Source organism: Engystomops pustulosus, chromosome 2, assembly GCF_040894005.1.
Source record: "Engystomops pustulosus chromosome 2, aEngPut4.maternal, whole genome shotgun sequence".
In the NCBI taxonomy this organism is placed as follows: domain Eukaryota; kingdom Metazoa; phylum Chordata; class Amphibia; order Anura; family Leptodactylidae; genus Engystomops; species Engystomops pustulosus.
The window spans coordinates 48886751-48908047 of NC_092412.1; the positions used below are offsets into that span (position 1 = coordinate 48886751).

The following is a 21297-nucleotide window of genomic DNA, read 5'->3' on the forward strand; positions in this document are numbered from 1 at the left end:
TTATTGTGTTTACCTTGGACATCTGAGCCTCTTCTACTAGCTTCACTATTTGGGCTAGAGTGGTGTCAGAGCCCACGTGTGTTGCCTCTACAAGGACTGATCCGTGTGCATTAATGGACCCAGCAATCACCATGCTTCCTGGCTTCTTCCTGACAGGCATAGGCTCACCTATAGGACAGATAAATAAATGTGGAGAGTGAAATTATCATCCAAATGTGGTGAAGCACCCTGGGAATCTTTCCATTGGTCATTCTCATCATAAAATACATCAGGAAAATAGCCAAGCAGTGCATTTTGTTACTGGTGGCTATGAGAATTGATAAACCCGCTACCATTGCTCCATATGATACACAATCTATATCCTACAGGTATGGACCTGTAATGAAGGCCTACAAAACTCATACCCCTGCGAGGACTTAGAAAGTCTTCTCTTACTCAAAATTTCCCTGAAATAAAGCAGTCTACATGACGCAGCCCTCGGACAGAACTAAGACTCATTGAAAGTCTACTGTGATTAGTCCATTCATCCAATATAATCCTATCAGAGACAAATGCAGCATGTACTGCTCTGATCCGTTTTGTGCATGAAACTCACACATTAAAGTCAATGGGCCACATTTATGAAAGCTGGTGCAGGCTGTACTATGTGCAGTTTGCATGTGGTGTGTGCAGGAGGCGCCAGATTAATCAAAACTGGTGCACGGTCCTCATTAATCTTGCGCCCATTGCACTGCTCTGTGTCAGTAATAAATGTGGTGCAACCTCCAACTAAGCACTTACACACCCCTTTAGGTGCACATTTTCTTGTCTTGTCGGACAGAGTGCAGCTGCGACATAAACTTCATGTGCAAGCAGTTTGCATGTTCTGTTCAATGCAATGTCAGGCAAAGAACTGGCGCAAACACTTTAATGAATGTGGCCCAATGGGCGTGTGAGAAAAACACTAGGACGCCATCTTGGTGTGGTCAGTTGACATCTTAAATGTTTAAATTTTATTTTAACCATGTCATAACAATGAAATATAAATAAACTACAGACCCCAGATGTGTTCATAGAGCGTATAGAAATGTTGGGCAGTCCTATAGGATATTACTTAACTTTAAAAGTAGATCTCCTGTGCAGAACATGTGGATAAATGTAGACCATAAAAAAGACCCCCAACCCAAATTGTTGTAAATACAGCATGCATTCAAGCTACACCAGAGTCTACTGGATGAAAGGACCTACCTATAGACTGAAAGAGTATGGTAAGTTTCTTTGGGTCTCTATGTTGTCTCAGACTCTGGGATTCAATAAGTATGCCATTTAGCACCCATTTATCACACCATATAGCACACGTGGCCAACCCCTGTTGTTGGAGTCGGAGACTTGTCTTGTTCACCAATCAGCTTTTTTTTCCATTATGATATATTATATAGACCATAATATGAAAAATATAATTAGTAACCTGTGATGAGAGATTCATCTGCCATAGATGTGCCTTCAATAACTTTTCCATCTACAGGAAACTTGCCCCCAGGTACAACTTTCACAATATCTCCTCTCTGGACCAGCTCTACTTCCACCTGTTCTTCCCTGAAATGAGCAGAAAAGGTTTGATCCTGATATAGTCAGTCTCTTTAGTGTCAGAAACGTAGTCACACAAATCATTTAATAGTGTTTATATATAGTAAACCAGATCTGTAGATCAAAATGCAGTATCCAATGGGGTGCAGTAAAGTTTAAAGTCTATTCCACAAGGAATAAAAAGATACAAAAGTGGATATGGAGACAACACATCAACATATCTGTTTGAGATATAGAGACCATGACTAAGGCTTGAAACACACTTTGGTTGATGTGCCGACCCCATGTCCAGTTCTATATTTTACTGTTTGGAAGAAACTTCTGATTTTATTGCACTTCATGGGATGCTGCATTTTTATCTACAAATCTGTTTTGATATATTCTCCCCAGGGCCGAATTTTAGGGTGGGTATTTGGGGCTTGGGTCCAGGGCCTCCACCACTGTGCCCTTAAATGGGCCTGCACCAAATGTGAGTGATTCGCCCACTGTGTGTTCAAGTCCGAGACTTGTGTCTATGGCAGAGCGTTCCCTGTTACGTTCCCTGACCATAGACCACAGAGCCTGCGCCAGGACACTGACATCCTGAAAGAAGACGAGGTTGGCGCGCATCGGGAAAATGGGGGAAGGTGAGTATAATTTTATTGTTTGACATGGGGCTCTGTATTAATCAACATATTCTGGGAAGGAGGAGTGACAGTGTATATACCGCTGTATATATCCATGTTTTCCTGGTGGGGGTAGGGGGTGCTGTATATATATCCATGTATTCGGGGTATGGCGGTTGCTGTATATATCTATGAATTCCTGAGGGGAGGGGTGCTGTTTATATCTATGGATTCCTGAGGGGAGGGGGTGTTGTATATATCTATGTATTCCTGGCGGGGGGGGGGGGGCTGTGTATATCTATTTATTCCCCTTGTGCTTAATCTACAGCTATGTATTATTGGAGGGGCTGTATGTATGTGTTATTGGGGGTGGTGTTGTGTATATATGTGATACCGGGGGTGACACTGTGTATATGTATTACTGGGGGTGGCGCTGTGTATATATGTGATACTAGGGGTGGTGCTGTGTATATATGTATTACTGGGGGTGACACTGTGTATATGTATTACAAGGGGTGGCGCTGTGTATATATGTGATACTGGGGGTGGTGCTGTGTATTGTTGGAGGGGCTGTATATATGTGTTATTGGAGGTGGTGCTGTGTATATATGCGATACTGGGGGTGACACTGTATATGTATTACTGGGGGTGGCGCTGTGTATATATGTATTACTGGGGGTGACACTGTGTATATATTTTATTCTTTCATTCTTTAATGCAGCATAATTCTTGTACAATACCTAAGATAACAGTATTTAACCCCTCCATTCCTGTGCGGGTGGTCTGGTCCCAGTCCCCACTTCTCATTTCTCTGTTTTGTTATGTGACAATCAAGGGCAGGTTACTGCTGAAACCAATCACTGGCCTCCCAAGACTCTGACTGACATGTCACGTGTGTAAAGGTCTTTGCTGGGGTCAGTGATTTACTCTACCAGAGACCTGCCATGATACAGAATGTCACATAAGTACATGCAGCAATAGGCACTGGACCAATACTAATGGAACCGAGAGGTTAGGAAGGTTTATTTTAGTTATTTACACTAACACTAAGGATAGAATGTCAATATTAATATGGAAACCTCCTTTAAACTCTGTACTGCTTTACAAAATTGCTTTACCAATTAATGGTTGTTCCTACGAAAATTGGCAGATGGCCAAATTATATGTTAATCTGTACATGTAATGAATACAGCAAAATTTCATGATATATTACCTCACCACCGACTGATTAGGTCCAAGTGTCACGACTGTCGCCTCTGTAGCTTGCAGGGATATAAGCTTGGCAAGAGCCTCCGATGTTTTACTCTGTGACAGAGAAGGAATGACAATACTGCTGAAAAGTGCTAACTTTTCATAGTTTCCCTATTCTGGTTATATTGGGAATAGAGCAGTTTTACCCCATTGTTACTTTTACCCCATTGTTACTTTTACCCTACAAATACAACTACTGTACTAATACTGTTTATTGTTCTGGATATTCTGGATGATCTTAGAAGTCTGCATTGTACATTCCTCAAAGAATTTTATGCATAAATTGACAATCAATTATTTTCCTTGTCAATGAACACATTCTGACACTGACAGCACTGATTAGACATTGTCATACTGTGTAAGGGCACATCCAGTTGTCAATTTATTAAATCATTTCTTCTAGGAAAATTAACATAGAAACAGCATAGTGAAAAGTTTGTTTAAGACAGTACAGACACATCAGGAGAGCTGAGGGATCCATATTAATGTAGGTTTTTCATTAGATGGCATGTTGCTAGGATCTGCCATAAGAAAATGAAGCAGACACAAGGCACTTAAAGGGAACCTGTCATTGTGACTTGAGACACTAAACCACCCATGAGTCCTTATTGCAATGTATGATTTTTTGAGCAGGCGTAAAAAAACCCCAAAACTTTACATTCCCCTCCTTCCCTTAAACACAGGTCCAGAAGAGCCTGTCCTTGGTATAGGGGTTGTTACAAGTTAGGGGATAACAGGATAAGGGATAACAAAATTATTGATGAGGGTCAGATTGCTGAATCACAAGAATGTGCTCTCGCTAATTGAAGAAGCAGCAGGTTGAGCATGCATCTTGCAGTTCCATTCAAACCAGCTTCAGAAATTACTCACACCTTCACTATGAGAGTGTAGTGCTTCCAACACCCCCATAGTATTGAATGAAACAGCAGGAAACATGGTTGCCCTGCGGCTCTATTAATTAGCATGAACAGGATCCCTATTTTTGTGATCAGTGAGGTTCCCAGCAGTCAGACCCCAATTACCAGATTGTGTATAGACTAGAACCAGAGGCGTCAACCCCTGTGACTGTGATCGGACCTGAAGGTGCCAGCCACGGATGCCGGTCCACAAAGGGGAAGGCAATCAAATGTATGTGTGTTGAGACGCACTTGAAATTGATTATAATTCTAACCATTGATGGGATCCAACTTTGCACGTTCTTTAAGGGGCAAACTGCTTGCACAGGTATTTAAGAAGTGTCAGCGCCACATATGTGGCATACACAACCCTTTTGTGGTGTAGCTTCACGCGACACATATTTCTGCACTGAAGGGAGCGCTCTAGTGTTCAGTCAGGCCGTGCGACAGATTAAAAGGGGTTGTCCACTTTCAGCAAATAATTGATGTCCATCACATCACAATGAATAGATTTCTATACACTGGAGTAAACAGAGCAGATTTCTATAGAACGACAGCAAGCAGAGATCTGGAAAACCATGAGGAATTGAAATAGACAGTATATTGGAAAATTGCATAACTTTTTATTACACAAACAATATCAAATATTTGCTGAAAGTGGAAAACCCCTTTAATAATCAGTCCGACAGAAATGTGTCACACACCCTATGTTAAAGGTGCCCCCCTAAAAAAAGTGGTGCATTCTTTCGGGGCAGTACAGGGAGCTCCAGATTCATGCAGAACATGTGCCAGAAATCCTGAATCTGGTGCCTTCTGCACTATACACAGGCAAACTGCACATAATACAGACAGCGCTGCTCTTAGTACTGTAAATGTCCCCCATTGTGTTATTTGCTGTTTTACATTAACATGATTTAATATGGAGTAAATTGAATCTTGTGTCCTAATCCTGTGTCCTAATGCGGAGCTCAAAAACAGTTAGGTCACATTGCAGGTGAGGATTTACCTGAAAATAATGTGTAAATCGATACATGGGAGCTTATAGGATTCTGTGTAATCCTGCCAAGAGAGTCGTTGCCAGTGCCCACGTGCACAATTATGATCTGTACTAACGCAAGCCATAGTAAGGGTTAAACATTTTCCGAGGATAAGTCAGGATCTAAGAGATTTCCTGGGGATCCCCACAGGGACCAATCTAGTACAATTACCTTTGCTATATGTTCAAGCCATCTCCCCAGAGCAATGAACATGAACAGCATGGGGGGTGTATCGAAGAACGTCTCAGGGCTCTGCTCTGACTCCTCCACGATGGCTACAATCAGGATCACAACAGAGTAGATATAGGCGATGGTGGTGGCCAGGACAATGAGTACATCCATGTTGGCTGCTTTGTGCTTCAGAGACTTGTAAGCCTGGACATAGAAGTACCATCCTCCAAAAGACTGTGCGAGAGAGATACAGTGCAAATGACTCTAGTATTCCAATAAAACATGTGAATTATATAGTTATTATCAGACAGCATATTATAGGAATAAATAGCTTGTGGGTTCCTAAGTAAGATCCAGACTCTTGATCTTCAGCCACTATGTCCATATTATTATTCATTAGTAGATAGAAATTAGCAGGATTGGTTTTTAAGTTCGGGTGCGGGGTTCAGGCCAATCACAGCCATGCCTAGTAGGTTGGAGCAAAAATGTTTCGGATTGGCTGCACAAAAACCCAAAGTTCGGGTCCACTCATCTCTATTCATGAGCTGTGATAGAAGCTCCATTAGGTGCTTTATGGAATAGTTCTCTATCTGCTCATTTATGCAGGCCATATAATTCCCTGGTCACTTTAAATACCAGGAAAATCTCAGGTAAAACTACCTCATGATGTAAGAAAATAAAGGAACAATGAAAAAGGAAATCCTCAGATGTCCAGACTAGCTGGGTGCATTATATTTCTTAGCATGGACGGTACATTTACATTGTTCTAGTCTTATTTGTAGAACATACTGATAGGTTGTATTAAATGCACCACAGCCTTGTCATGATACTGTATGCACTAAACAGGAACAATCCTGTACCGTAATAACATGCATAGACCATACTACCGTAACCTGACACGTTATCACTCTGGAGCATATGGAATGCTGTTATCATAAAGTGTAAAGGAGGTGCAGGTCATATGATTGCTAGGGATATTAGCTGTCGGTAATCTGCGTCATACTCAGATGTGTAATATCAAATAGCAGAAATTCAGAGTTAGCCTGGATTTTTATATTCATTGGAATGATTCAAAGGGATTCTTCAAATCTGACTACCACAGCATGATGTCAGGAGGCATGGTATATCATCACTGAACCTGCTTGTACGCTGCTATATTAGTGACCAAGTGTTCCAATTTACATTAAAAATTCAATGTTTACTTTGTTTATACTGTTAATACTATTGTCACTTTTACTTACAACTCTGTTTTTCAATAAACTTGTATTGAACCATAAAAATTCAATGTTTATTTATATTATGGTTCTCTCAGGCTTTTTTCCATTCTATTTGTGATGGCACTTTCAATGTATTATTTATACAAATATTGATAATTTTTTAATGTAAATTGGAATGTTTTGGACTGTTTTTTCTTGGTTTATTGATTAGTGCGTAAGGAAGTGTGTTCTGACAAGTATCACACAAGTAGGTCCACACCTAGGCTGCTAGACACAATTTGCTAACTTAAAACTGCTCAGGGAAGAAATTTATCCCCTTTACGGGGGTTTCACACAAAACAAGTTGGGTCCTATCCACCGTATAGACCCCCACAGATTACAAGAACCGGGGTCCGATTGTTCCCCAGTCAGACCCCTTGTCGCTCCCTGAGATGAGCTCCATAATCGGCAATCTTTATCAGCTCCATAGAGAAGAAACCCTCGTTCTAGTCATCTGTGGGGGTCCTATCATTGAGACCCCCATCTTTAAATTGGTTGTTCGGGAATAAAAAAAAGTCATATATGTGTGTTTGTGGGGTCCTTAAAAACAATAAACAACTTATACTCACCTCCTCCGGTGCACCCATTCTGTTTGTTTACAGAGGTCAGCCGTGTGTCCTGTGTGACCCCTGTAAACCCCTGCACGCCTGATGGCATGATGTGGGAGAATACTGTTTTGCCTATTATCCCACATCATCATCAAAGTCATGCTTGTTGTAAAGTGGCCTGTCTTAGGAAGGAAAGTTTTCAGTATCTCACCCTGGAAAACATATATATCTCAGAAACAAGCTCTATAGATACCTGGACTAATGTGCAAAGTATGAAGAATATGAGGTTCATTATAGATAAACCAGGTATGATGTTTCTGTCCAGCGGTGAGGGTCCATGGTGGTCATTGTGGGCAATTAACATGTAGACCATGATGCAGATGACAGGGATGCCAAATATAAGACTGAACAGGAACGACTTTCTCCACCTGTGATATGAAGAACAGGATAATTTACTATGCAAGAAGCGTTTTATAGTGACTACTTCATCCCACATTACACTTCAAAATTAGTAAGATTTTGGGAAATGGAAGTGGAATCTTTTATACTATTGGGGGATTCAAAAAAACACTTAAATACCATTAAGCTCCCCGTATATATAAAAGTCAACCAAATTGTCCAAATTTAGCTACTTAATCCAACTGATTAGTGCAGTTATTAAATAGATAGCCTTCATGTCCAGCCTTGTTACCTATTTATATCCAACATACCGATGGATTGATATATTTTTTGGTTTATTTGGTCACAGCTCTCTGATAATCTAGTATATGCGGTCACTACAGTGACATGTACATACGTACTGTCTTATTTCTTCTTTGTGGTCCAGGTTGTGAGCCGAGGGATCTCTTTTAGGTAAAGAAGCCTGAAAACCAATCCCCTATTAACAAAATACAAAATTGTAGTCATGTGAAAAAGTCAAGTCCTATGCTATTATTCTAAAAATAACTTTAATGACTTTACCTCAATGACTTGTATGATGTCTCGCGGACCAACAATTTCGGGATCAAACTTGACTTGCGCTTTAGAGGTGGCAAGAGCCACAGAAGCTTGTAGAATACCTGGCATTCTCATCAGACGTGATTCAATATTGTGAACACAGGAGGCACATGTCATCCCTGTAATCTGCCAACATACCAAAACATAAAGGCATTGATAGAGCGAAAACACTTAAAACTAGAGGGTCTGCCTAAATTTAGAAGATGCCATCATCTACCAACTTAAGAAGGCAACTGAGATTTGGTTATCATGTTGTGCACCTCAATTATTATGTGTTTCAGATGCTTTTCTTTAGTTGTGCCTGTTAAAGAGGTGTGGCATAGTGTAATAAGCGGTGGGACTTTCTGAAAGGGGCAGTGTTTATAAAAAAGCAACACTGTGCCCCTGTCAGGGGCGGAGTAAGACTGCCATGGGCCTTGGGCTGTATGAATATTATAGCCTCTACAAGTCTGGAATCACTTCCTACATATGATACTGGAATCAAGCTTCTTGGGGAAAGGTAGATGTGCCCCTTCTGCCTGAAATGGCTCTTGTGTAAATGTGCATTGAGAGAATGAACAGATGTTTGAGGATTTCATAGGTGAAATCAGTATAAATTTGGTGAGTAGTTTGGGTGGCCATAGGCCCCTGAGAAGGCTTAGGCCCTGAGGTACCGCCCAAACCGGCTACATTATAAAACACTACTGGCCCCAAGATTGTTCTAAAATTTTGGAACAAATAAAATAATGGTAACCCCCATTACTGTCATTCATGTATGAAATGGAAATAGCCCTCCCAGAGGCAAAAATAGGAATTCCCCTTTTAAACTAAGATGAATACAGTCTAAGGATGTACCTAAAATGTCATTCAACTTTTGTCAAACCCCAATAGAGTACAAAAAAAAAATTGAATCAACAACTTTGACATATATACTCACAATAAGTTCAACACTACCATCGGTAGCTGTGCAGTCTTCCAAGACGACAGCCCCAAAGCCTAGGTTTTCAATGAGTTGTGCAATCTCAGTTGGTTCAATCTGCTCTGCTATGTATTTGACCTCTGCTTTACCAGCCATGAGTGCAACCAGCACTGAAACAATACCTGGAAAGAGACATGGAATAAATGCTACATTTCAACTATTTCAGTTTTAGTAATCATAATAGGATAAATAAAGCTCAAAGTATGTACGAAAAGTAAATGAGTTTTCTGGTCCCCAAACCAATTTTAATATTGTAGGTTATCAGTATGGAGGAAGAATGGAGGTCCAAACCCATGTGCACCGCTCAGCTGTTTTAAGGAGGTTTTGGCACTTCACCCATACAATGGACTGGTTCAAACACTCCATCTTTTTAAACTCCTTAACGCTCTTACGGTGCAGAGGTGTGGGGCTTCATACAGAGGTGGGGTTTGCTCCATATTGCAGCATACACCCAGTGCTAATACCCATGGTCGGTGCTAGCTCCGAACACAGGTATTAACCCTGGCGATGCCACCGCTGTCATTTAAAAAACGGTGGAGGGTGGGCGGCACCATCCTTGTTGCAGCCTTCATCAGACCCGAGGCTGTCTGCTTTCTGCAGTTTCGTCACAATGAGCGAGTGGCTCCTTGTAATGAAAACTGAGCAAAAATGCCATATACTGCAATACAGTAGTATCGCAGTATATGGTGGGAATGATCAGACCATCTAGGGTTAATGTACCCTAGAGGGTTTAAAAAATAGTAAAAAAAAGGAAGTTTAAAAAAAGTTCAAAAAATCATAAAAAATTACAAAAACCTAAAAGTTCATACAGCTCCGTACACCATAGTATGAAAAAGTGATTAGCGCCAGAAGATTTTTTTATTTTCCTACACATTCGTTTAGCTTTTTTAAATGTATTAAAGCGCAATAAAACCTGTATAAATTTGGTATCACCTTGATCATTCCGAACCAAAGAATAAAGCAGAGGTGTTATTTGGAGCCCACAGTGAAAGTCGTAAAAACTGAGCCCACAAGAATGTGACGCAAATGCGTTTTTTTGCCAATTCCACCATATTTGGAAATTTTTTCCAGCTTCCCAGTACACGGCATGGAAAAATAAATAACATCATTGAGATGATCATGTAGGGTCCAGGTGTCAGACCCCACTGATCTGATCCTGTAGATAGGCCATCAGCATAAAAACAGGTCCAGAGACCTGCTACCTACCTACTAGAGTACGGTAATACTGACAAATACTGTTTCCCACATCTTATGAGACACTATTTTCTCTGGACTGTGTAACTGTTATACATAAATGTTGGAAGCCTGAGGAGTAACATAAAATACTAAGCTCTCTCATAAGCAGATACCATCTTTCTTCTTCAGGTTCCTCTCGATGTTGGAGACACACGAGGCGCAGGTCATCCCGGTTACTTGTAAGATACATTTCTGGGGTTTACTGTTTTCCATCAGAGGGATATCTGGATGAGGCTTCTTTGGAAGAAAATCTACAATGTAATCTTGAATTACATTCTTGGTTGTCTCTGATACCTTTTTCTTTACATCATTTGTGGTAGAAACTGGGTGGTTATTGCTGGTAGTTGATGGGGAATCTACAAGCACAGAAATATATCAATATATCATTTTTATTTCTCATACACTCTAGAATTATGTTATAGAATAAATTGTGCAGCCGGAAACCGCAAGATTTGCAGACAGCTGGGTGACGCCACTGGCTGGTCTGCAGCGCTTGCGGGTGGTACAAGAAATGAATTTTTGATGGAGCCAGGAGGCACTCGTCTAACTTAGACCGGAGAGCCTCTGGCTCATTAGCATATCTTTATAAAGTTCTTTCTTCAGTGAAACGTCCGTTCCAGAAGATAAGAAAAATGGTGCCAGTTAATCCCTAAAGTAACAAGCACTACATTGGGCACAGTCTACCACCAGTAAATCTGGTAGTAGATGTCCGTTAATGTTATAGAATTCCCCGAAGACGTCATGAAATTCTTCAGATTTTACAAAAATGAAAAATACAATAATTGTAATTCACAAAAGTAAGCAAAAAAAGACAAGCAAACACATACCGGAAATAATAGAAGCATCAAAGCCCATGTCCTCTATAGCCGCTCTTATTTCCTCAGAGTTAGTTTCCAAATGAATATAGAGAATTGTCCCCATGCCTTCGTGTAATGATACTGATATGGATTCTACTCCTTTCCTTTGGGAGATTGTGTTTTCAATTGTTGAGACACAAGACCCACAAGTCATTCCTCCAATACTGATTAAAGCCGTCTTTGTGGTGGTCCTTTGCCTTTGTCTAGTGGATGATCTTGACGCAGAACTCAGTTGTTCATCTACTGGAAGGGTGACCTTAAAATGTCCTGGTGGAAGTGCTTCAATGGCTTCCTTTAATTCCGATAGGCTTGTTAATCCCTCAGTGAAAAATATTACAGCATTTTTGTTCTCAAGAGAGACTTTTATATTCTGAACACCAGGGAGTCCAGAGATGGAGCCCTCTATGTTGTGCACACATGACTTGCAATGCATCCCTTCTATATGAACAGTCCTTGTCTTTGTGTTATCTTGCGTTATTGTTTCACCAGTATTTGTAAGTGTGAGACTCTGTAACCTCTTAATGTTAATTGTCCCGAGCATGGATGGATCTGGTTTGCTTTTAACAGAAGCCACAAAGCCCATGTCATCTATATGTCTCTGTAGATCTTCTGGCTGGATGTACTGTGGAGAGTAAACAATTACAGCCTCCTGGTTTGCAAGGGAAACTTTTATTTTTTCGACTCCTTGCATTTTTCCAATTTTGCCTTCAATTGTATTGACGCATGACTGACATGTCATACCCTCTACCCTGATTTTCACTACATCCTCTTTATAATAACTACCTTTCACAGATGCGGAAAGTTCTTTACCTTCCTGTAGATGGACATCAAAGCCCATATCTTCAATTTCTTCGCAAATCTTCTGAGGGGTAATTTCAGAAGTTGTGTAACATACTGTGGCATTGCCTTGATCAAGGTACACCTTTATACTGACCACACCTGCTATCTTTGAGATCCTCCCTTCAATAGATTGGACACATGACTGACAGGTCATACCGATAATATCCACCACAATCGAACTAACATCAGGGTTTGAGTAGGCGAGATCATTTAAGCTTCCTTCATAGCCTATATTGTCAAAAGCAGCTGCTGGTTTTCTTGGTAGTAGGGGGTCTTTTTTCCTAGTTATGCCATATCTTTGAGAAGTCTACAAAAAAAGATTTTAATAGATTTTATTAATAACAAAAAACCATAGTGATGGCTGAAACAATAGACATTCGCATATCTCCTATCACAATTCACCAGTACACCTATACAGGCAGTCCCCGGGTTACATACAAGATAGGGTCCGGAGTTTTGTTCTTAAGTTGAATTTGTATGCAAGTCGAAACTGTATATTTTATAATTGTAGATCCAGACAAAAAAATTTTGGGCCCCAGTGACAATTGGAGTTTAAAATTTTTTGCTGTACTGGGACCAAGGATTATCAATAAAGCTTCATTACAGACACCTTACAGCTGATTATTGCAGTCTGGGACTATAGTAAAGCATTCAGAAAGCATCACTAGATGTCAGAGGGGTCTGTCTGTAACTATGGGTTGTCTGTAAGTCGGGTGTCCTTAAGTAGGGGACCACCTGTACTACAATCTGGATTTTGCTGGCGGTTATCTCCATCAGCCTTTGGATTGTCTTGGATAGGTGGCATTAGTGCAAAATAATAGCAAATATAGTGTAGTCAGTGGCTAACGTAGAGGCATCAATAAGGTAATTGTAGATGTAAAGAGCGGCCAAAGTCATAAAGTCAAGTTTAATGACCAGAAAATTGGAACCACAGAGGCAAGGGATATAATAAGACTTGTCTAGTGATATTACTCTGGAGTTACCCCTTCCGTCCAAATGAATAGTTGAGTTGCACAAATTTTGTTCAATCTCTCACCAGCCAAAGCATAAAGGCTACACACAACTGTAATAGTAGATTCTAAAAGGAAATGCATAATGGAGCCTCGGAATCAGCAGACCCCCTTTACCGATGACGTTCACCACCATATTATCACTGACCGTTCCACTACTGTTTAGGTGCTGACGGGCAGTTGTGGCCTCTTTCTTAACAATATACATCAATGTACTGGTCTGTACATACAAATTTTATACAATGATCCCCAAAGGCATATCACAATGAAATCACACGACACATAGTTATAGGAATAGAGACACTCTTCAGTCAATGCAATTACATAAATGTATATATCTGAGAAAATAAATCTTTTCATTGTGAAATAATACACTAATCTCCATTTGGCATGTCAACTATTGCTTCACTACTCCATAGTGAAACACCATCTATTTAATAGTATAAGAGTAAAATGATTGAAATTAAGATGGCATTTACACATGTAGAAAATCCAGGTGCCCAGGCCTATTCCTACAGACAAGAACGGGCACAGGGTATAGCTAGTGAACAGGCATGGCTTCCCCCAATCACTATAGGGTCTTATATTTAAAGACCCATGCTGTACATATATGGCGCACAGTCCTTAACCCAGTATGGGATCAATCATGTGCCTTAAGCTTTATAGGTTACTACAACGGCAATGGGCCAATCTGTTGGTATTGAGAGCCAGAAGCCTTTGATACAGATTTTTTACAGTTTCCCTAAAAAAAAAAAAAGCATCCCAAAATGCTTGTCCTGGCAGGGTGATTGTTCATGGACAGATAGAGATCACATGATCCTTTATCTGCGGCCATTTTATGGACAGGAATCTCTGACTGATGATGTAACAGATAGGAGGCTTCACTTCACATATCAAGAAAGTGGAGCAGAACTTTTACTAGATGTATATTGGTAAATTGCCTAATATCCTACACCCCACACTTACACACATTACAAAAACATGAGCTAAAGTGGCCAAGCCTATTAAAAGTACATTCACAGCAAGCAGTTGATTTCTTGGCTGGCATCTATATCAAATGATGTTGTCCTGAAGGGACATGTTTCTCTGCAAGTCCAAAGGTCAAAAAATAACGTAATTGTACTCTGAAATTTTCTAATAAACATTAACCAGCAGAATAAATGTTAGAGCTAAGAATAATAATAATAATTCCTTTATTTATATAGTGAACACATATTACGCAGCGCTGCACAGAGCTCGCCAAATCGGTCCCTGTCCCCAATGGGGCTCACAATCTAATCAACCTACCAGTATGTTTTATACTTCAGTGGGGGGAAACCAGAGGACACTGAGGTAACCCACGCAAACACAGAGAGAACATAAAAACTCTTTGCAGATGTTGACCCTGGGATAAGAACATTATTTATGACTTTTTTTTTTATATCGGGGGGAATATAACACGTGAGATCCCCATTGCATTAATCACTTGAATCCGGTTTAAAAATCAATGCAGCAATCAGGACCAGGAGAAGACTTCTATAGCTGGCTACTGACAGGTATTGAGTATAGCATGTTACTGATATCCACTTCAGCCCTGCAATGCATTGGGTCACAATTGGTGATAGTTTTGGTGGTACTTTCAAATCATCCAATGTATATGGGGACCTCCCAACATCTGTTACAAAGAGACAGGCATTGGCCAATTGTTCCTGGTCCTTTGTTCTCAGGAGAGAGAAATTCAGTCAAAGGTGTTTTCCTTTTGAAAGTACATGCATGCTCAGCTGATGGGGGATAGGATGGTATCCAGGGCAGATAACTATATGGGCAACCTAATCATAATAACATTCTGTATAATAACATTCTGTATTTACATTTTGCCATCAAATTCTGCAGCACTTAACCTAATATTATAAAGCATCTATCATTTCTCATTATATAGTTCTCCAATTTAAAATAAATTGGGTCCAGAAAATAGACTGTAGATATCAACTCGGCACTTTTATATAACATTTCGGTCACAGTGAACCTTCTTCAGATTCATATTGCCTAAAGAGATATGGGGACATATCAGTTCCTAGAGGTGAATGCAGACGGACTTTGTGAGCATCTTATTCTGATTTTCAACTTTTCTATTCTATTCTGTTGATGATTTCTGTTTGATATGACCTGTCCCTACCTCTTACCTAAACCTTGAATTGTGTCTGTCTTCTGCTAGTCCTGACCTAAAGCTAGGTTCTCTGACAGCAAGCTGTCATCTACACTGGGACTACTCTATAAGGGACTGGACATGTGTCCTCATCCACATCCCCGTACAGGGTCTAAAGGTTAAATGGACATTCAGATAGTGACCTTGGGATTACCCAGCAGCCAAATCATTCATGTAACAACAAATCCACTATCCAGTGTCAGCAGGTCCGGTATCTCCTGTTAGGTCCAAAATCACAATTTGTTTTTTTTTGCAACTTTTTAGTGTTAAAAAAAGATGCACTGGCCTTAGACTCAAAAATAGTGGCTTAAACATAGAACCACTGTAAAATCACAGTCATTTCACTCCCCTCAATATATGTTGTACCAACAATGGGTCAGAGCCACTGTAATAAATCTGATAGGCAGCAGAGCTACAAAAGCAGTCATAGAAGTGTCCAAAGGAACCAGCCTAATGATAAATGTCCCCTAATCACTTACCAATTTTAAGTCTTTTAATTTTTTTGGCTTCCCTATTTATTTTTAGTTTTATTTCGTCACTTTTTTCAATGCTTTGTTTTGCTCTAAAATGCTGAAAAGTTCTATAAATGATTACATCTTGTAGGATTTTTGTGTCATAATTTATAAATTCTAAGCATTAACATTTATTTTATGCACCCATAACAAGAAAACTCATTATTCCCAAAACTCAAGATCAAATATGTGAAGAGCTACATAAGCTGCTACCATTTTTTAAAAATTATTTTCTCGAGATTCATCAAAGCTAGAACTTTTACAAGCCATCTTTTTCAAAATCTTCTCAGCCGCAAGTATACAAGTGTCCTATGAAATCATATAAATCATGGATCAGAGCTCACTGACCTGTCTTGTGGAGTTCCCAGGATTGCTGGTCATTACTCCGGATGGACTCCTTCCTTTGTCAGTAGCAGGACAGCCATCAGAGTTTGGATTTACATGCTGAGGACTATCTTGAGATTCCCTTCGGTCTGTCAGAGTTATCGTCGTATCCATATTTTTAACCCTTTCTTCTTTTACACTGATGTTGAAATTATCCTCAGACAAAATTGTGACTATGGATGAACGGACCTATATGTAATCCATATGAGTGAGATTCTGCTTGGATCATTATCCCAGCATTTATAGGCTGCAGCGGTGTGCACACAGCTATTTCTACATTCATAACATTCACATGGCTTCCTATGAATTAGCATATCAGTCACTGGCACTGAATAGCAGAGGGCCGCCCCGCTCATACATATCACACAACGGCTGCAAACAGTGTACACAATGACTTGGCTGCATTTCACTTTTTACCCGGGTGCAAAATCACTGCCACAATATCATCGCTCTTATCATTTTACATAATGTAAATTATATCCTCACTACTGTGAGATGTAAGAATATCACAGTTCTGCAGTGATATAAAAGCACAAGACTGAGGCTCAGTGCACTTATACCGGGCGAGGTGAGATGGCATCTAACATATATAATATAGTAATGACATATTGTACACTATTCCCTAAATTGTAAGGATAAATAGAATAAAGATGCTGCACCTTCTAAGACAAGAGCTACAAAAACGGTCCTGGATGGATCCAACAGTCACCTAATATACAGTATTTACGCTGGATCGGGCAATGACTGGCGTGATCGTGGATTGATTTATTATATGCTCATTTTATTTTATGTGAGTAGAACCAAGAATAAAAGTTTTATATCTGTTGGAACCCTCTACGCTATGTCCGTACATATCTTTTCTGTATAGCAAGCTGAGCTACGGAGGATATTTGAGAAGAGAAAAAAACTAACTAATAGTTTCGTGTCTGAATGGCGTCTTATTCCCAATGAGGTCTTTGGTCGGAATATCTTTACCAGCTAAAAGAAGTCTCGTATATAGGCATATCTGAATAGAAGATCGAGGAATTAACTGTGAGCTCCAGTCAGATTGAATTTGTTATTCCTTAAATTACATACATCAGCTGCTGCAGAGCCTCTTTGTGAAGAATAACAACTTTCCTATGCACCATTGCTCAATATTTAACACTTAAATGAAATCTACCACCAGGATAAAGGATTGTAAACCAAGCACACTGACATACTCGTGTGTGCCCCCTCTGGTAGCTTTTATGCACTTGTTTTTGCAAAAAAAAGGTAATCTAAAATGATACAAATGAGCCTGAGGGGCTCCAGGCTCAATTAACAGCTATGGAGCCACTTCAGTTTCATTTGCATAGTTTGAAAGTCCTTTTTGTCAAAATGAGGGCATAAAAAGCTAAAAGAAGAGTGGACCCAGCCAGAGGGGGCACACATCTGGTTTACAATCTCTCATCCTGATGTTAGATGCACTGTAAATCTATAGTATCTGTGGTGTATATTATCAGTAGTGGATTATAATCTAAGTGATTTGGGCGGTAACCAGGAGCCCAAGCCTTCTAGGGGACCCATTGCCACCCAAACCACCCACCAAATTTTATACAGAGAAGAACCTTCACTCATGAAATCCTCATACATCTGTTCCTGCTCTCAATAAACATGTACACAAGAGCAATTTCAGTGTCTTTGAAGGTCCCCAAAGGGTCCTGAAACCACAGATATAGGATAGGAAGTGAATTGTGGACTTGCAGGGGTTATAATATTCATACAGCCCAGGCCCATGATGGTGTTGGCTGACCATCCCTGTGTATTATGATTTTGCATAACATCGAAAACTTAACTGGTGAAGAACGGCTGAGGGGGCGAACTGCTGGATCCCAGAGGGGCTTTTTTAATGTCTAATTTACATAAAAATAAAGTCTTTTTCAAAAGGAATCAGCCGGCGACTATCGATAATAAAGGTATGTTGCGGTTAAGCATTTTAGCGTCTACAAAGCACTGTTGGTGCTTTATAAAACATTAAAGGGGTTATCCGGGTTTAATAATTTTGTTATGGCCGGGCTGGGGAGGGCTATTTAAACATAATAAACATGTACTTACCTCCTCCGGTGCTGCCGATGTCTCGCGCCGCGGCCCGTCTTCTCCGTGCGCCGGTTTCATTACACCGGCGCACAGGGAGCTTCCGGCCGGCCGGATGCTCCCATGCGCACCATCTCCCAGCGCTTACAACGCTGAGAGATAGGGACGCATGGGAGGAGCCGTCCACATCGTGGACCGGAAGCTCCCTGTGCGCTGCTTCCGTGCCCCTGTTTGTTTACAGGGGCACGGATCGAAGTGACCGCGGCGCGGGACATCGGCGGCGCCGGAGGAGGTAAGTCCATATTTATTATGTTTAACTAGCCTTCCCCAGCCCGGACATAAAAAGATTTTCAAACCCGGATAACCGCTTTAAATAAGGCATTAGATTTCATTCAATAGATGTATCTAATATATAAAGCTGAGTGTATGTGTGCAGGAATCTGCACCGTCATGTTTACAGTCACCAAATTTTGCACAGCAGCTCTCTGTGACCCAGGGAACATCATAGACTCAGTTTTGAGTCAAAATTTTCACCCCACACTTTCCAAAATCCACTTACTAACCACCGTATACAGGAGCCATTGTCTGTTGCTGCTGTGGCAGTTAGCAACCAATCACAGCTCAGCTTATATTTTGCTACTGGTCATTAATATGAGCTCTGAGCTTTGGTTGGTTACTAAAGTCAATGAGTATACGACAGCTTAAACTGCGTGCACATGTTGCGTTTTGTTTGCTTAATGCATGCGTTTCACAACAGCTGAGAAGAGATTCGCCTAATCAAATTGCTGTCAACATTGCGTTTACAAAATACAAACATTAATGCAATGTTAACGCATACGCTGACACAGTGTTAAAAATTAAATGTGTTAACACATTGTTAATGTATGTGTTAACTTTGCGTTAACTTACACATTTGGAAATGCAATGTTGACAACAATGTAATCAGGCAAATCTCTTAGCTGCTGTGATGAGTTTGAAAACGCATGCGTTAACGCAAACAAAATGCAACATGTGAACACGGTTATGTGTGAGGTAAGATGTAAAGTAATATGAGGTAATATAATGTGAGGTAATATAATAACCACCATATATAGCAGCCATTGTCTTCTGTGGCAATAAGCAACCAATAACAGCTCAGCTTCTATTTTGCCACAGGTAATTAATATGAGCCCTGAGCTTTGATTGGTTACTATAGGCAATGAGTATAATACGGCTTATGTGTGAGGTAAGATGGATAGGGATATAGACAGTCAAGTACAGAGAGACAGACAGGGAGATTGAATGACAGATAGAAAGACAGGGGGAGTAAGTGACAGAGACAGTCAGGGAGAGTGAGTGACACAGAGACAGACAAACAGGGAGAGCGAGTGATGGTGAGACAGACAGGGAGAGTGTGTGACAGAGAGTCAGCAAGTGAGTGTGAGTGAGGAACAAGCGGGGAGAGTGAGTGACAGAGAGACAGCCAGTAACTGTTAGTGAGTGACAGACGGGAAGAGTGAGTGACAGAGAGACAGTCAGGCAGAGTGAGTGAAAGAGAAAACAGGCAGGGAGCATTCGTGAGTGACAGAGAGATAGCCAGTGAATGTGAGTGAGAGACAGACAGGGAGAGTAACTGAGAGACAGGAAGGGAGAGTGAGTGAGTGACTGGGAGAGATAGATTCATAGATAGATATATAATATTTTTTGTTATTGCTAAGAGCAGTTATTTACTATCCCAGGCAACGCCGGGAGCTACAGATAGTTATTAATACATATAGATTTGGGGCAAATTTTGGTGCAGATTCTCCTGTGGAGTCCTAGTTAGTAATGCAATAAAATGTTGTCTCCCTATGTTAAACTTATGTATAGTATCAAATATCTGAGCATAAGACCATTTAATTTTGTTTTAAAATATCAAACTTAAAGAAAATGCAAGGTTAACTTGTAAGGTATCAGATGTGTAGTAAGAACTTTACCTTAATATAATATACACTTATGTGGCAGCACAATGCACCATTTGTTATTTGCTTCTTAAGAGTTATACTGCCCTCCCTTGTTTTTCTGTGGTACAACAACTTGTGAAATAGCTTTCCTTAACCCCATAAGGACGCAGCCATTTTGTAGCTTGAAGGGAACCTGTCACCAGGAGACCCATTTTTAGCACTCCCCCAGTCCCCACAGAGCATAGTACATACACTGCCAAAGTGTTTTTGTATTAAAAATAGGTTTAACAGAAAAAAAGATATGTTATATTGTACCTTTCATTAGCATCTGCTGTGTGACTAGGCAGTTGCCTAATAGGAGGGGCTGGAAAGGAGCAGTTCCCCCCCACCCTTGGGAAACATGTGACCTTTTCAAATATATGAATAACTCCTCTCACTCGGGAGTGGCTGTAGAGGAGCAGGGGGCGTTGCTAAGCCTAGTGATGGGTGTTTTCATATATTTGAAAAGGTCACATGGAGTAGCTGTTCCCCAAGGGTGGGGGGGAACTGCTCCTTTCCAGCCCCTCCCATTTGGCAACTGCCTAGTCACACAGCAGATGCTAATGAAAGGTACAATATAACATCTTTTTTTCTGTAAAACCAATTTTTAATACAAAAACACTTTGGCAGCATATGTACTATGATCTGTGGGGACTGGGGGAGTGCTAAAAATGGGTCTCCTGGTGACAGGTTCCCTTTAAGGCTCAGTCCCATTTTTTGGATTCTGACCTGTATCTCTTTATATGGTTATAACTTTTAAACACTGTTACTTATCAAAGCGATTCTGAGATTGTTTTTTCCCCACATGTTGTACTTCATTTTAGTGGTAAATTTTGGCTGATAAGTTTTGCGTTTATTTTTAGAAAAATTTGCCATTTTCGAAATGTGAAATCACCGCGTTTTCAGACAGATCGATTTACCACCTACTTGCCGAATAACATTTCCCATATGTCTACTTTACTTTTTCATAATT

General features: G+C 40.4%; 1 protein-coding gene across 4 annotated transcripts in view; it reads right to left on the bottom strand.

Moving 5' to 3' along the window:
• ATP7B (ATPase copper transporting beta) overlaps positions 1-21297 on the bottom strand; it is a 60600-nt gene that overhangs the window by 25314 nt on the left and 13989 nt on the right. For 2 of the 4 annotated variants that reach the window (XM_072134524.1, XM_072134523.1), the window contains exons 3-13: positions 16273-16497; positions 11348-12524; positions 10634-10876; positions 9243-9406; positions 8291-8452; positions 8131-8207; positions 7584-7758; positions 5527-5760; positions 3385-3476; positions 1448-1575; positions 14-168 (exon numbers count right to left, since the gene is read on the bottom strand). In XM_072134524.1, the coding sequence (XP_071990625.1) occupies positions 14-168; positions 1448-1575; positions 3385-3476; positions 5527-5760; positions 7584-7758; positions 8131-8207; positions 8291-8452; positions 9243-9406; positions 10634-10876; positions 11348-12524; positions 16273-16497 (2832 nt within the window). Of the gene's footprint in view, positions 1-13; positions 169-1447; positions 1576-3384; positions 3477-5526; positions 5761-7583; positions 7759-8130; positions 8208-8290; positions 8453-9242; positions 9407-10633; positions 10877-11347; positions 12525-16272; positions 16498-18926; positions 18985-21297 lie in introns of those variants that run through there. The other 2 variants (XM_072134526.1, XM_072134525.1) reach the window with 2 other exon arrangements.